The sequence below is a fragment of the Lynx canadensis genome, chromosome A1 (assembly GCF_007474595.2).
Source record: "Lynx canadensis isolate LIC74 chromosome A1, mLynCan4.pri.v2, whole genome shotgun sequence".
In the NCBI taxonomy this organism is placed as follows: Eukaryota; Metazoa; Chordata; class Mammalia; order Carnivora; family Felidae; genus Lynx; species Lynx canadensis.
In genome coordinates this window covers 188,006,593-188,022,877 of record NC_044303.2, presented here as the reverse complement: position 1 = coordinate 188,022,877, position 16,285 = coordinate 188,006,593, and the positions used below count along the sequence as shown (strand labels likewise).

General features: G+C 42.1%; 1 protein-coding gene across 1 annotated transcript in view; it reads right to left on the bottom strand.

The window, feature by feature from the left end:
• The window catches only part of LOC115522306 (probable phospholipid-transporting ATPase VB), a 74,198-nt gene continuing 57,913 nt past the window's right edge, over window positions 1-16,285 (bottom strand). Inside the window, exons 8-13 of the mRNA XM_032593997.1 lie at window positions 14,012-14,203; window positions 11,940-12,540; window positions 9,463-9,572; window positions 7,505-7,631; window positions 4,400-4,584; window positions 1-389 (exon numbers count right to left, since the gene is read on the bottom strand). Coding sequence (XP_032449888.1) covers window positions 21-389; window positions 4,400-4,584; window positions 7,505-7,631; window positions 9,463-9,572; window positions 11,940-12,540; window positions 14,012-14,203 — 1,584 coding nt within the window. The 3' untranslated portion in view covers window positions 1-20. The remainder of the gene's footprint in view (window positions 390-4,399; window positions 4,585-7,504; window positions 7,632-9,462; window positions 9,573-11,939; window positions 12,541-14,011; window positions 14,204-16,285) is intronic.

The window sequence follows — 16,285 nt, the reverse complement described above, 5'->3', positions numbered from 1 at the left end:
CCTCTGGCCCAGGACTTTTGTCAGATCAGCCTTACAAGCTGCACCCACATCTCAGCATGATGGGTACCTATGGAAAGGGTCATGACGCTCAACTTGTCTCGCACCAGCTTGACTATCATACTCTTCTGGAGAGGGGTAGAACGGCAGCACAGGACAGACCGGCAATACTGAGTCAGCTCTAAAAATTTCATCTCCAGCTTTCCCTGGAAAATGGCATTCAATGTCTTCCCATTGATGACCAATCCAACTTCTGGAACTGCAGCTCTTGAGGTAGGAGGTGGTGTCTCAAAAGGTAGGCAGAGCCCAAAGAGCTTGCGGTTTGGCTTCTGTGGTCCATGAAATTGCTTCACTTCTTCCAGTGCATAGTTAAGGATGGATTCACAGGTTTCCTATAGAGTCAGAATCACAAATATGGTATTAGTAAACAACACAGAAATGTAGGTTAAAGATCTCACTTTATCTTTTAGTAAAATAGTTATGAAATTCTACCACCATAGAGATTACCCAGGAATCATTTTCTGATTCTTACATTTCTCTTTAACCTTTCAAAAAGCATCAAAGCAATATTAATTTGGAAGCAAATTAATGGCAAAATAGGAGAGACTGCTAGACAATGGGAGTGGAAATAGCTCAGCAAGATGGGGAATGATACAGGGATGGTATAAGCTAATAAATATGCATGTGATGGTAAATAATGATAATATGTCATGATAATACAGTGCTTTTTATTTCTTACAAATCATTTTGGTTCTCCTGAGGAAACTGAGTGATGAGGAAATTGAAACAGTGAAATCTTTAGTAACTTGCGCTAGCTCATCCAACTTACTAGTGGAGGCAGATCATCACTGCTTGAATTATCGCTTCCCAATTGAAAAAATACACTGCGTGTTTACCTGTTGATATGAATGTGTTGCTCATACATGTTAAAACTGACTATGAATGTGAACATTTTACTGATGTAAAGAAACTTATTTTTTCTGACATTTACCTCGAAACATAGTGAAGAATTTATTTCCTCTTTTACTTTTGATTATATCAGAGATCAAGTCAGATTTTGGTTCTAAATATATCCTTAGTACCTTATTAGATTTTGCAACATTACTTTCAAATAAAGTTGTGGCAGTCAGTATTATTGATTTTAATAGCATTGTTTTGTTCACATGATCTTTAGTTAGCAGTGTTTTTTATCCATGGCAAGGATGATGGTTTTCATTTAGTATAGTCCTAAAAAATTATTCTAAAAATAAATTTAAAAGTGTTCAAAGTGAGTCAATTTAAATGAATTCATTACATGAAAAAAAAGTACAGGTAATATGTGGATTTAAGCAAAAATTGTGAAGATTTTTCTGATATGACAGGTTTGGGGACCATTGATCTAGAAGCTTCTGAGATTATTTGGGATACTTTCTTCTGGAGTGAGCAGAACTGCAGTTAATCATTCCTGAGTCTTCCCTTAGGGGATGCTAAATTGAGTGTTGCAAGCAGTAGGGTATGCCCAGAACCTAGAGGGGTGAGAGGAAGCTGTGCCAGGGGTGGGTGGTTATGCCTGAGGCACTTATCTGGGAAAGAGATCAAGATAGTCCTTGCTGGGAGTTGGGGCCAGCATAAATTATATAAATTCCTCCAACGCAGGAGTGCAGGAAGTCACTGGAGATATGTTTCAAAATAAAATTTCTGAATTTGCTTATTTCAAAGTATGATGTAATAACCACAATAGTTACCATTCATTTAACCTTTAGTATATGCCGGGTACTGTGGTAGGCAGCCTCCAAGATGGTTCTTAATGATCCCTGCCATCCTGAGATGCATGCCCCTGTGCAATCCCTCCCCTTGGTTATGAGCCACACCTAGCAATTCCTTTCTAATGTAGAGAATTCTGCAAAAGTGATAGGATGTCACTTTCCAGATTAGCTTATAAAAAGACTTGTGGCTTCCAATTTGGCACTCTTTTCCCTCTCTCTTGGATGGCTTGCTGTGGGAGAAAGCAGCTGCCATGTTGTGAAGCAGCTCTATGGAGAGGCCCATGTGGTAAGGAAATGAAGTTTGCCAGCAATCATGTGTGTAAGCTTTGAGGATGGCCTTCTCTTCATTCCCAAACAACCCACTAGTTGGGGCCTTTAGATGAGCCCACAGACCTGACAGGTTGAATTCAGCCTTCAGAGAGACTTTGAACCAGAGGTACCCAGCTAAGCTGACCCTGGACTCCTAACCCACAGAAACTGTGGGATAATAAATGTTGGTTGTTTTCAGCCACTGAATTTTGGAGTGTGTTAAATACTGTGCTAATAAGTATTTTTCTTCTATGATCTTATTTAATCCTCCCAATAGCCTCTGAAATAAATCTTTCTAATCCCTATTTTACATATGAGGAGGGTGAAGTTTAGGGAGGTATGATATCTGGACCATATTAAGCTTTCAATATATGCTACTAATAATGACAATAATCATTTCTGTTATTGGTTTCTAATGCTCTAGTTCCTTCTAAATTCCTTGACAGACCAGCACTTCCACTGATGATGATAGTAATTCTCTCATTTTATGAAAGAGAACCCTGAGGTCTAGAGAGGTCCCATAACCTGCTTACAGCTTTAAGATACATAACAAAGAAACAGTAGCCCTAAATCAATTTATAATGAATTAGGCAGATTAAAACCCTTGGAGGAAATATCCACTGAATACATAATTATATTAAACTAAGGTTTAAATAAATCTGAGATTTGGAATGGATTTCCTGTTTTTGGCTTAACATATCCATGTACCCACCACTTTTTCTCAGGTAGAAAGACTAATCTTACAGGTTTAAAGGACTCAGAGCATGGGCTGGTCCTAACATTCAGGTACCAACAGGGTCCCAAACATCTTTGAATGATTTAACAGTGACTGAACCAAACATGAAATGTGACACGCTATTCCTTAGGAACATTGGATAATTAATTGCTAAACATCTTCAGCTTCCTATAGGAATGCACTGTATTTAACAGAAACCACAGAAGCCCACTCTATCCCCCTTGGACTGGCTGACTCACAAGTTTGCCCATGTCCTCCTCCTGGAATTACCTGAAGTGAAATGATCATTGCAAACAGAATTTCCATTGTGAGTAGGGCAGGCAGACATCAACGCTATTACAGGGATCAAGTACTCAAGCAAGCAGCAAATTACTTTCTTTCCTAAGCATAATATTAATGCCAAAGATTTCCCCAAGATTATTTTCATTTTGAAAATTCATTGGAGTTTAATATAATCAGAGCATAATCTGTGCACCTGACAAGAAAGTGATTTTTCCAATTCATCTAAAGGGCCTCAGGCACTTTTCATAGTATACACTACTGTTTAAAAAGTATGTGACGTGGATTCATTATGGAATAAAAACCAGAGTTAAATCTTCCGAACTTCTATTCTGGGTCCATATCCGTTTTAAGCAAAACCAAAAGAGGTTCCGGCACCGTCCCTGTATCCTTTTTTTGTGCTGTTCTTTCCCATGTTCCTCCCTCTTCTCCATCCTTTCTCCCATGGTGCGTCTAGGTCTCCCTTCCAGTGCCCTGCTCCCACTGCCCTTCCAGGACAATGTTTTCCTGCTTCCTTTTGGAAGCATACATCTCAATGCCTACTTCCCATATTCATCAACCAAGGTGTTAAAACTTCACTTTCTGTGGTTTGCATTGTGAAAATAGATTTTTTCTCCTAAGTATAAAACTGTATTATAACTTTGAATACCCTTCTCCAGATTTTACACAGCCCTTTCTCCAAACCCCATCCCCTGCCACCCACAACCTACTGGGGTTTAAAATTGCAGTTTTAGGACTTTGCTTCTCTCTCTCCTATCCTGTCAAAATTTACTGGTCTCATGAATCATTTCCTTCAGGTTTTATTCTGTGGCAAACCAATCTGACATACAAATTGGAGCTGCAATTTTAAACTCATAATCATTTCAATTTAGTTGGGGCTTTTTCAATGGAAGAGTTAGTCCAAAGTATAAGAAACTAACAACTGGGGTTCTGTGAGCAAACAATGTGGTATAATGAAGATAGCACTGGCCTGGCAGAGAACAGCGTTCTAGACTTAGTTCTATCAGAAACTACCAGGGTGACTCTGGGAAAGAGACTTAGTCTCAAGGGTCTTTAGTTTCCTTATTTGTAAAATGAGGAGATTGGGCCAAAGGTGAAATCTGGAAGATCAAAACTTTCTAACATGTACTACTAGATGTAATATAATCAAACTGGTCAGCCATGCATTGGGATGAGGTGGATGATTTCTGGGGACCTCTGAGCTCCAAGGTTCAGTGATATTTTAAGGGTAGGGGTGCTTCCCCTCTGTACCCAAATCCCTCCCATAACCCTATCTCTTGTTGGTCTAGGGGCTGTTCTGCACTTGGACATGTGGTCCCTACTTTGGCCTCACCTGATTTTCTGTATTAATGGAGTAAACAGTGTCAGTCTGATCTAACAATCTGCAGGAATAGGCGATATTGACTGCTGTCTCCTGCTTATCTCCAGTCAAGACCCAGAGCTGGATCCCAGCTTCCCGCAGGGCAGCAATTGTGTCTGGAACCCCTTCTTGCAGCTGGTCTTCAATCCCAGTGGCTCCTGGAGTGATCAAAGACACCAGAGCTTACATTTAGAGTGAAAAAGTAGCTGTTTAATTTCCCCAAAGCCCTATCAAGTTAGACAATGATATCTAATACCTCCAATGTTCTAGGCTGTGCTAAGCACCCAAGATACAGCAGTGAAACGGAGCTGGTCCCTCTTGCAGCTCAAAACATTATTGAAAAAGAATTTATAACTGAACTATATGAGGGGCAAAGCCCAGGATGCCAGGTGAACATATACTAGAAGACCTGAATTTCATCTAGATAGTCAGGGAAGGCCTTGCTAGGAAGTGCTATTTAAGCTCAGACCTGGAAGATAAGGCCAAGAAGTGGCAAAGGAGGAGAATTCCAGGTAGAGTGATGAGCATGTATGAAGGCTCAGAGGCCAGAGTAGACGAAGGTGAAGAAAGGGAGGCAGAATGGGGTGAAAGATGGGGCCAGGAAGGGAGGTAAGGCTGTTGGATCATGCAGAGCCTTGTCAGAGCATTAAAGGATTTGGAATTTATTTGGTAGACAAGAAAGCTATTAAAGGGAGTTAAGTTGGAGAGTGACAGGATCAGTTTTGAGTTTTAAGAAGATCATTCTAGGGAACAGAGTGGGAAGCAGGATGAGATTAGAGGTTTAGCAGAGTTGTGGAGGAGTAGCCCCTGTGGGCCTACCAGCAATGGGAGTGTAGAGAAGTAGAGAGACTGAGACCTTTGCTCTCTAACAGTTCACAGCAAAATAAGGACTCAGGTTTTTGATGATAATCTTGGAATTAAACATGCAGATTCCATAATTTTTGAATGATCTCAAGCTTTGCACCAACCCTGATGAATATATACCCAAATATCAAATAATTACTAACTGATTAGGCAAAAATCTGTACTTAAATTGAAATTCTTTTTAGACCACAGACTAATGGCTACCCACTTCACTCTGGGCAGGAGCAAGGCATTTCATTTCTTTTAACAATCCCTAGTGACAATAGGTTGGCAAAGCAGTTACACTGGATGGATACTGAAAAGACCATTTCATAGTGTGGGACTCAGTGTAAATGCAAATGCAGTATTAGTGGCAGGGCAGATTCTTGGTGGTAAGATGAAATCTCTTCCCAGTCCCAGTCCTCTCCTTCCAAAGCCACCTTGAGGGAACAAAAATGATGACTCTATCCTGATAAGTGCCTCTTTTGTATTGCAGGCCCAGATGTGCAGGTAAACAACCCCATGATAAGTGTTGCTTCAATCCTTGTCTTTCTCTCCAAGGGTTAGCCTGGAAGGTGAGATTCTGAAGCTGATTTATACTATAGGGAGGCAGAGTGAAGGAGGAGAGAGGAAAAACACATTTATTTGTGTGAAAGAAAAAATGAAACAGAGAGGTGGTGAAAGTCTTTCCCAGCAAGGGAAGCCAACAGATCTTGACAAGCACGTTCTCTTTCATGCCGAACCAGCTGAGGAGCACCTCTCACTGACTGAAACTAGAACCCTCCCCTGAAACAAAAGCAGCCTCAGGCAGGTGAGGAAGGAGTCACATGCCCTAATGGGATGACATTCTGTGGCCTCGTGTGGTGGATAGAGCTGTCTGGCCTGGCTACCCTCTGGTTTCTGTTAAAATAAGTTCTCATGGCCAGCTTTCAGAGGGGCTTTGGGAGGCAATAGGCAAAGGTCCTGGAGTCAAAACACAGGAACAAAAATAAGGCAGAAGGAGGTGGGGAACAAATGGTCTCCCCTTGCTTGCCACTCTTCCTGCCAAATCCTGTTGCTATATTTAGTATGTAAAGGCATCACCATCTTCTTTCAGCAACCCTGGGTCTGTCGCCTTGCACCCCTGCGTGGCTGAGAGCTTGGAGCAGTATGGTTTATACAGAAGAGAAACTGAAGCTCAGGGGGGTGGGGGTTGTATATAGCACAAGGCCAAGATTTGGCCCTCATCCCCAGTTCAGCATTGCCTCCCAAGATGAAAGAAGGCTTTAGCCATGTGGCCAGTGGCAGGGTGCTGTCACACGTTGCCTTTTTCAGATCTTGCTCCTGAGCTGTGAGGTAATTAACCCTGATTAAATAAAGCTTCCTCCTTCTACCTGGGTAATGCTTTTCCTCCCACAGAAACACAATACTACAGTCTTAGCTGGTCTCCCTGCTTCTCCTCTTCCCTCAGTGTATCGATCGAACTTCCATACAGCAGCAGCCAGAGTAATTTTTGTAAAGTATGAACCTGTTCTTGCTTTTACTCCCTTCTCTCTAAACTGTTAGCATATGAGTTAAGTGCCTTCATAACCTGGGTCATGCTGACCTTTCCCACCTCACATCATTTCTCCCCCTCAACTCTGTGGTCCAGTCATAGCAGACCTTGGAGTTTCTAGCCTCTTGGGTCTGTCTCACCTCTATCTCTTCATTCTGTCCCCTTCCTCTGCCTGAAAATTCTTCCTCTTTGCCTGACTAGCTCCATTGCTCGGCTCAGTTCTTACCTTCCTGCACTCTCCTTGGCCCCAGTCTAGATTGTGGTCCCATACAACCAGGCGTGTCTTCCAGCCCAACCCTCATCACACTCACTTGAAATTCCTTGTTGAATCATCCAGTTTCCTTGCTAGATTGAGCTCTGAGAAGATAGGGCCTGTGGCTCTTGTTCCCTAGTCTCAATGCCTAGCATGCACCTTGGAATATAGTAGGTGCTCAATAAGCATTTGAAAAAATGGAGAAGCAACCAAGCTCCTGGGTTTTGTCCAACAGAAAGTGTGGGAATGCTCCTGGGCATCCTCAGGAAGTGGTGTGTGGAGTCTGGGTTGGATATTGGCACCATTTGTGCCAAATACCTGGAAGGGCACTCCAGGGAAGGTTCCTAATTGAGACACATCTGTAGCAGTGTCAGAGTCGGGACAAGAACTCCCTTTCCAGCTTGTAGCATTTTTTTTTTTAATTTAATGATGACTTATTTTTAGCTACCGAGTAAGGTGAGTTGATTCTCCAGATGTTGTGCCGTCTCCATTAGAAGCTCATCTCGGTTGTCGAGGGATGCCTCCGCCTCACACCGGAAACTGGCCCATCGTCGGAAGTCATCTTCACTTATGACCTACAGAACAGGAAGAGGCTCTTTCACAATGCTGGGTGAATACTGGCCAATTCAGATGTGCCTGGCCTGTCTGAGCTTCCCTACACAATTATTTCTCCTCAATGTTTTTTGTTTGTTTGTTTGTTTTGAATGCATGAATCAATGAAGGATTGATCCTCATGTTCCATTATCACCAAACATCCATTGAGCCCCTGCTCCTGCTATGCTCTGGGCACTGGAGGTATAGCAGTGATTAAGACAGACAAGATTCCTGGGCTTATGGGGTAGTGGAGGGTGAGAGATATTAATCCATGTAAATTATTTAAAAGAACAGATAATTTTAGGAAAATAAAGAGTGACATGATAGAATGTGACTGGATAGAGTGATAGCTGTGGGAAGAAGGATTATTTCATTTGGATTTTTAGTTTTCTTAGACAAAGTGAAGTCCAAGTTGAGATACACTGATAAGAAGGGGTCAGTCACAGGGAGGGGCAAATGCAAGCAATGGACTTGGCTTTCTTTCTGTTCCTTGAAGACATCAGTTGAAGGATGGAGAGCCAGGTAGAGAGGTGGCAGCAATTGGAGTACCCAATAGCTGGAAGAACCAAACTAGAGGGCATCTCTTCCTCCTTTGGAGTCCACAGCACATTTATATCCCTCTGTTAGCATGACATGCATACTGTCTCTTATTACAATAAATTATTCTTTTGTCCAACATGGAATTATAAGGAAAACCAAGGGGACACAATAGGCCTTTGCTTTTGAGGAATTCACAGTCTTATTAGAGGAGGCAAAGTAGGCACAAATAATTTCAGGGGAAAATAGAAGGTGGTAAGGGTATAATTATAATCTGTGGAGTAGTAAGCACTGGTCACTGTCTCAGGCACTACACATGTGTTATTTCAGTAATCTCTATTACAACTGTTTGAGGTAGGGGGCATTAGTATATTTTACAGATAAGAAAATCCCAAACTCAGAGAGGTGAAGAAACTTTCCCAAGGTCACACACCAGGTAAGTGGTGAGATTGGAACTTGTACCCAGGTAGGTCTAACTTTAAAGTGGGTGCTTTTAAACTTTGCTGCACTAAGCACCATAAAAGATGAAGAGCTCTGGGGATCTGCAGAGAAGAAACTACTTTTAGCCATCTAGCAGTGGATGTCATCATAGCTCCCCATCTGACTTTAGGTGCCTCATTAGATGCCTCTAATCTGATATTCATCTCTCTTTGCCTGCCTTCCTTGCAGGTGTTGCAAAGTCAAAGGCCTGCAGGGTGAGAGGTGGGTAAATACGTGACTATAGCTGAGCCAAGGGCAATGCAACAGGGAAGTTAGGGGCTGTGACCAATTAGAGAACACAGGAGAATATATCCCTCATCAAGGGGATCAGCTACTACTTGGTTCTAGCTATTAGCTGCCTTTCAAGAATGTCGACCCCATTCATCAGATGCTCTACATTTATAAGAGAAATCAGAAATCTAGAATTTTATGTGATCACATAGTATCTCTTAAATTTCAAATCTAGGCAAATAATGCAAAATTTAAAAGGATACTTTGAAGGTAAAATTATAACAGTAAAAATTGTTTTATGAGTAATGGGTTACCAATTATATGTATAAATAATGAAAAATGGGGAACAACAAAGCCATGCTAATATGGAATCTTGCCATCCAGAGTTTTGTCCCAGAATAATTATCAAAATCCTTGGTCTTTGTGGTGAGTCAGAATTTGGAATGTTTGAAATAGCTAATTTTGAAAATATTAAAACAACCACTATTAAGGGCCTTCTAAAATGGAATAGAAATGACCAACTCAGTGTTGAGACCTTAAAGCCACTAAAGGAGAAATTTTTACCTTTTTGGCGATGCACAGTGTTCGAAGGCCATCTCTTGCATACAAGTCTAGGTGCTTCTGGGTCCTGGCTCGGATTTTCCTCACCTTCTTTTCCATATCAGAATCAGTTGCTGTAAAATAGTCATTGTCCTCCATGAGTGAGGAGGAATCCCCTTATAACCCACCTCAGAAACATAGAAGATCTCTCTTGGCTGTCAGGAAGTCCCAAAAGGTGATGTCTCCAGGAGTCTTTAAATTCTCTGCCTTCTGTATCTGACCAAAAAGGCCTAGCTGAGAAAAGTTCTATTTAGGGAAGGTAGGTCATTTTAGGTATTGTTCCCAAATACTTGTTTGCATTAGAATCACCTGGGAACTTAAACAAATAATAGAGATTCCCAGGTCCAGTTGAAGTCCTTCTGAATCAGGGGATGGACCAGAAGTCTGAATCTTTGTTATTACCTCAGGTGTTTTCCAGGTAGCCAGTTTATCCCTGCATAAACTGTTTGCTAAGTCTTAGACATATCATCCACCATCCCCTGTGTCATCTATTTCAGTCTTTATATCAAGTTAGATCCCAAGACAGCCACAGATCTGAATCTCATTGTTCAGTTCTTCACCACATAGGGGGGTGTTTTTCTGAGTTAGGCTTTCTTTCTATAATAGGAAATGGCCTTAGAAAAAATATTTTTTGCATTTCCTATAACTCTAGTATAAAAATATTTCATTGTGTTGCTCAAAGTCCCCTTTAGGAAGTCTTACATGTTTCTTTCAGAAGAAATTTATCTTTCTCTCCTGCAATTACAGTACTTTTATCTATCAGATAAAAATAATTTTTCAGCCTGGGTTGGTGGGTATGGGGCAGGATTGATGCCATCACCACCTCCTTTATCTAAGATGTCACAGACATCACTAATCAGGTGCAGCACTGTGTAAAAGTCAGCTGGGAGAAAGCTTCAGAATCCTTCTTTACCAGGGCTGGATTGCAATCTTTAGAGGCCAGAAGTAGCAAGCAGATTTTATGTACCTCATCTACTCCCTTCATATAATGCAAAATTAAACATACAATTCTTTACGGTAAAATAATTATAAGGAAATCCAACAAATCTCTGATTTTTCCCATGGTATTATTCCAAGGATATTTTATGCAATATAAAAATCCTTTTAAAGATTATCTTCTTATTTTTCAGGTTCTACTTTTCCCCTAGTGCCTGAAGCATAATCTTTGTGCCTATTGAGCACTACTGTCTTATTGAGCACTATCTACAACATTTTATTTTCAAAGACATTAGCTCCCCAAGATGAAACCCTTTTGCCTTCTACCTGTGTGCCCTGGAGTGTTCACTTTTTTTTTCTCAGGCTACTAGGAACCTCAGGGTCAAGTTGAATGTTCAAACACTGTAAATATATTACATCTCAGGTTATTTTCTTCCCTGCTTTTCAAAGCTTTGACTCTCAGTTTTAATAGTAATATTGTGTACGTGTCTTTTATTGGAAGCCTCTCTAATCTATTTTTGAATCAGGTGAGGGACAAATAGAAAAAATATCTCCAGGGCAGCTTGGATGGCTGTTGCCCAGGGATAGAGTGCCGTGGTTCCCTTGACTCAGGAACACTGAATTCACTTGTCTGCCAGAGTCTGGGGATGAAGAGACCTAATTAGCTCCCTTCCCATTCTAAATACTCATCAATCCCCATGAACCTCTTGGCTTTAATCCATAGCTGATAATGCAGGAGGCACAGGGCTGCCTGGGCAATTCTAAAGCTTGGCTGGAATCTACTATCCTGGGAGAATCACAGCCCCATAACTGTCTTCTTCTTGTTAGCAATCAGGAAGCGGCTGCACACTAATTCATGCTGCTTCAAAATTGGACACTGATATGTAGGGACTTTGGAACATTTCTCTGGCTTGGAGCAAGTTTATGAAAATCCATTTGGGGGAGGCTGGGGAAAAGGATGATAAAGGGGGACACCTGAGGCTTCCCAGAGAGAACTGAGCCTGGTGCAGAATTCTGGTGGCATAGAAAGAACTCTGAACTGAGATTCAATATACCTAGGCCTGGGATTTACCACTGGTTAGCTGTGCCACCTCTATTAAGTCACTTCCTTCTCTGGGTTCAGCTGGCTTCTCTCCACAAGTAAGAGTTAGGACCACAGCGTGTTCTAGGTTATGTTAATGAGTGTCCTGGTAGAAAAAAAATTGTGTGTGGATAATCCATGTTTAAAAAATGAGTTTGGAAAACCAGAAACTGGGATAAATAAAGAAGTTTCTTCAGTATAAGACGATAATAAGCTCATGAGCACTGTAATAATCCAGGGTGAGGAGATGCAGAATGCAGCATGATTTAAGAGAACTCCTTTGAAGAAAGCATCTTGTGGCCTCTGTTCCAGCTGGGACCTGCTGGACTAAATGACACTATAACTCCAGCTCCTCATTACTGTTCCATACTGCCTCCCAAACCAAGGACCCCTCTTCCTGGAGCCCTGGTGAGGTGGGACTCACCGCAGGCCGGGTCTTCCAGCAGGTCCATGATAACTGAGTCTGCGCCTTTGGTGTAGATGATGATCTCACCCGTCAGTGGGTGCCTCACAACCACAGACATTCTCTTCCTGACAGAGTCAAAGCCCAGGGTGCAGAGGACATCGAAGGTGAGGCAGGTGCCCTGGGGCAAGCGCACAGTCACCTGCTCTGGTGTCCGGGACACCAGAGTGAAGCTGTAGGCATGGGCGGCATGAACCAGGGCTGCCTCATCAGGGCTCTCAGCCTCATAACAGAGCTCAGGGCTGGCCAGGCCTAGAGCTGGGGCCTCCAGCACCTCTTCCAAGGAAGCGTCTAATCCTGACCCCTGGATGTCAACCTGGTCCCATGTGCTGCTCCTATAGCCACCATCAGTGGAGTTACCTCCACTGCACACAGACACATCATCTCTCTCTTCTGAGTCTGGGGTTGGAATGTTGGCCCCCAAACTCTCTCCCAGGTCGGTGTCAGAGGGCACAGTGGATGAGAATGACTGGCTAAGGTTCAAAAGCTTCAATCTGTGGAACAGTTGTTGAATCTTCTCCAGGGACGTCCCCAGAGCCTTGGCAGAGGGTGGCATGGTGACCTTGTGGTAAAAGGAGGGAAGTGGAACATTAACTCTCAGTGTTGGAAAAAAAATATCAAGCTGTTTTATGGCAGAAGAGGAAGGTCATTTTACAATAAATGGATTATTTAGGGCTTTAGGGATTATAGGCAAGTCTCACCTCTGTGAGCCTCAGTTTACCTACCTACAGCATGAGAAGATTAGGCCAGATATTTCTTTCCAGCTTTGACATTCTAGGGATTGGTAATACTCAATTTTACAATCCTGCTTTGGTCATGGACAAAGGAAAGAAAAGGAGACAAAAGCCAGACCCATAGTGAAAGTTTACATTCCCCGGGCCTTTTCCATGACCTTGTCTGCTTTATCCTTGCATGCAGTATCTTATCTCGCCCTCCCCAGCAATTCTAGCAGATGCCATGTAATCCTAACTTCTAGATGAGGAAACTGAGGCACAGAGAGGTTCAATAAATTGTCTATGACCACCTAGAGTGTAGTAATAGAGCTGGACTAAAATCTGGGTGTTCCTAGCTCCAGAGATTGGACTCCTGAGTTACCTGTCAGCTAACATCTCCCCATTAACTTGAAAATTGGGAGTTGGATGCTGTCCTTCCCAATATGTACTTCTTCCTTTCTTGAAAATAGAGTTAATTTCTCAGAAAACATTTCCTGCCTCCCAAATCTTCCTAAAAACTTTTGATAACTTGGTGACTTTTTAGTGGCTGAATGGGATCTAAGTGTAATATGGGAGGCTTTGGTTTGGTACCTGGGTGAACCCTCTTTTTCCTGATTTCATTAGCCACAAGTTAAAACACTCAATTATTCTCTTCAGTCACTCATAAGGGAGCTTGGGTGAGAGTCTGTGGATAATTGAAGATCAATCTATCTTTAGTGCTGAAAAAACAATTCAGAGTATAAACTTCTATAAATGGCCATACAGCTGCATTATCTCAAAATTGGCAGAACTTCACCTATGGTTTTTATTATTATTATTATTATTTGCCCTCACATAAAAACAGAGACCAGTATAATGTGATATTATTATGTAGCTGTACAGAGGGTTCTGCTGTGTAGTACCCATACATCCTTTGTGAAGTTGTCCAAGCTCTCTGAGCCACTGTTTCTTCACTTGTGAAATGCAAGGACATAGCTCACAGGGTTGTTGGGTTGTGAGGGTTAAATGATAATGCAGGTGATGTGTTTGTCATGGAGACTGACACACAGCACTGCTTAGTAAATATTAACTCTTAATATCTACCCTACACACAGATAGATACAAAGTCTAAAAGCTACATAGAAAGCTCATCTATAACTTATTCCATTTCTTTTAAAAAATGAAGAAACTGAGGCCCAGAAAAAAAAATCTGTTCAAGGTCCCACAGTGGTGAAATGGTGATGCTGTGACTAGGGTCCAAGTATCTTGTCTCTCTATTCAGGGCTTCACCCCTTGTTCCATCTCCCATCCATCCCACCACCCACTATCAGTGGTCCTTACTCTCTGCCTGGTCTCAGTGGTTGTAGAGACCATGACGGAGTTGCAGATGGTTAGGGCGAGGAAGAAGTCAGCAATGGAGGAGGTGGTGGAGAGAGAAGGCTTGGCTGGTTTTGTGTCTGACAAGGTCTCCAGCCACAGAGCAGCATCTTGTACTTTGGCCAGTAGATTTTTGTCTGGAGTCACATCTTTTTCCTGAGAAAGAAAGGCCTGGATGAGAATATTTCATGAAGGGATTGGGGAGGAAGACCCCCTCTGGAAGATTCTTTGTACACCTGCAGAAAGGATAATACAGTCTTCCTGAAAGTCCTGCCTCCAGCACATCTCTTCCTTCCACAGGCCTGGTCAAAGCATTCTTATGTGACTCCTCCCTTTCCCTCAACCTGACATGTCACATACTCATTGGTTATAGACTCTGGCAGCCCTTCCCTCACTGTGGCTCCCCACTTTCACTGCTGATGCTTTCAGCCAGACTCAGACCTCTAGCCCTCAAATCTAGATTCCTGCATCAGCCTCTAAAGTAATTTCTACCTCTTACCTCTTTTCTTTCTAACCCTTCATATGTGTTATCCATGGGTCTTCTTAAAACATCCTTTCCCTCAAGGTATTTTTGAGCTTGAAAACTTTCAGGAGATCTTCATTGTTAGCACAATCAATTCAGTCTGGCATCTAAATGCTTTCACAGTCTGCATTTCTACTCTTTACTTCCACCGCTTCTCAATGTAGGCCCTCAGCTCAGCCTGTTGGTTTGTTTGCTGCCTCCTGGATATGTACTCCCTTTTTTATGCCTCTGATCATACCTTGCTTGAAAAGACCTCTCCTGCCCACCAAAATGCTACCTAGACTTCAGGATCCATGAGAAATGTTCATATGTTCATGAGATCTTATCCAGCCCACAATGAGTTCTCAGTCTTCTGAGCCACAATGGTGTGTTCTTGAACTCAGAATCTCCATGGGAGTCAGGCAGGTAAGGTGGATGAGGGAAGTTGCCCAGGTACAGATGAGGACACTGTGGGATGGCGGGGGCTGTGAGACCTGGCAAGTGCTACCGTGTGTGAAAGGTGGCAACTGTTCTGCTAGTGAAATGCTCTGGTGCTAGTCCAGTTTGCCAAATCTATTGATTTTTCAGGATAAAGAGAGATGATGTGACAAGTCCTGTTTTTTGAAAAGAAAAATCTGTGGGCAGGATCTGACTCATGGATTTCCAATTTTTCACATCCTTGTAGGAGCTGCCAGTTGTATCATCCCTTTGGAATTCACCACATATTGACCTATATTTTAAATTTAATTTTTTTATATCCATATTGAATCTCTCTAGAGATAAGAGCCTCAGAGATAGAGAATGCATTTTCCACAAAGTTGTATATTCTAGAGCCCCAACTACTGCTTTGTTTGAAGCAGAAGTTCAACAAACACTGGCTCTTAACAGATAGGACAAAAGCCACCATGCAAAGAAATTGCCACACAAAACCATTTATATCAGTGTTAATAGTTCATAGGTTAATTAAAGTTTAGAAGAAAGAGAGTTAATGGTTGAAAATGGTGGACTGAAGAAATCTTGATTAATTTAAGCAGGGTAAGACTGAGTGCCAATGAGCTAACAGATTTTACAAATAAGAACCCAGGTTGAGATTAAAAAAAAAAAAAAGAAACAAAACCCTGTGGATAAAGAGTCCTCAGACTGTGTCTTCTCTGATTACCAAATGCAATGATTTCAAAAGTCAGACTCTATCCTCCCTGGGGCTGCTGGCACAGGTGAGCCACAGGAGAGGAAACCCAGACACACAGGGAGATACTTGATGCCTGCAGAGATGAGAGTTGGGCTTTCCAATAGCAAGGGAGGTGAAAAGAAATGGACGGGAGCAGAGAGTTCTAGCTTTCATTTGGAGTGCTCTCTAAGAGTCAACACTGTACCTCCTCTTGTTCATACCCTCTTAAGACAACAACCAGAAAAAAGTACTTCTTATTAAAAGGAAGAGTGCTAGTAAGACTGAAACAAATCTGCATTTCTTCTCATTGCCTTGTGATAAGCAGTGGTGAACGATCCACACCATATGGTGTCACTATTTTCAGAAAGCCAAGGAAGGGAGCATGTATCATCCAACCTCTCAGCCTTTGAATGCCATCTTCCTAGCAATAGTTCACACTGATCAAGCTCTTCCTACTTTTCCAAGCAATGTCATTTATGTGACCTCACCAACTTCTCACAGTCCCAGGTTGAGACGAAATGAGTCTCAACTTAATTGAAACCGAGAAAGATGGCTGACATGACCAATA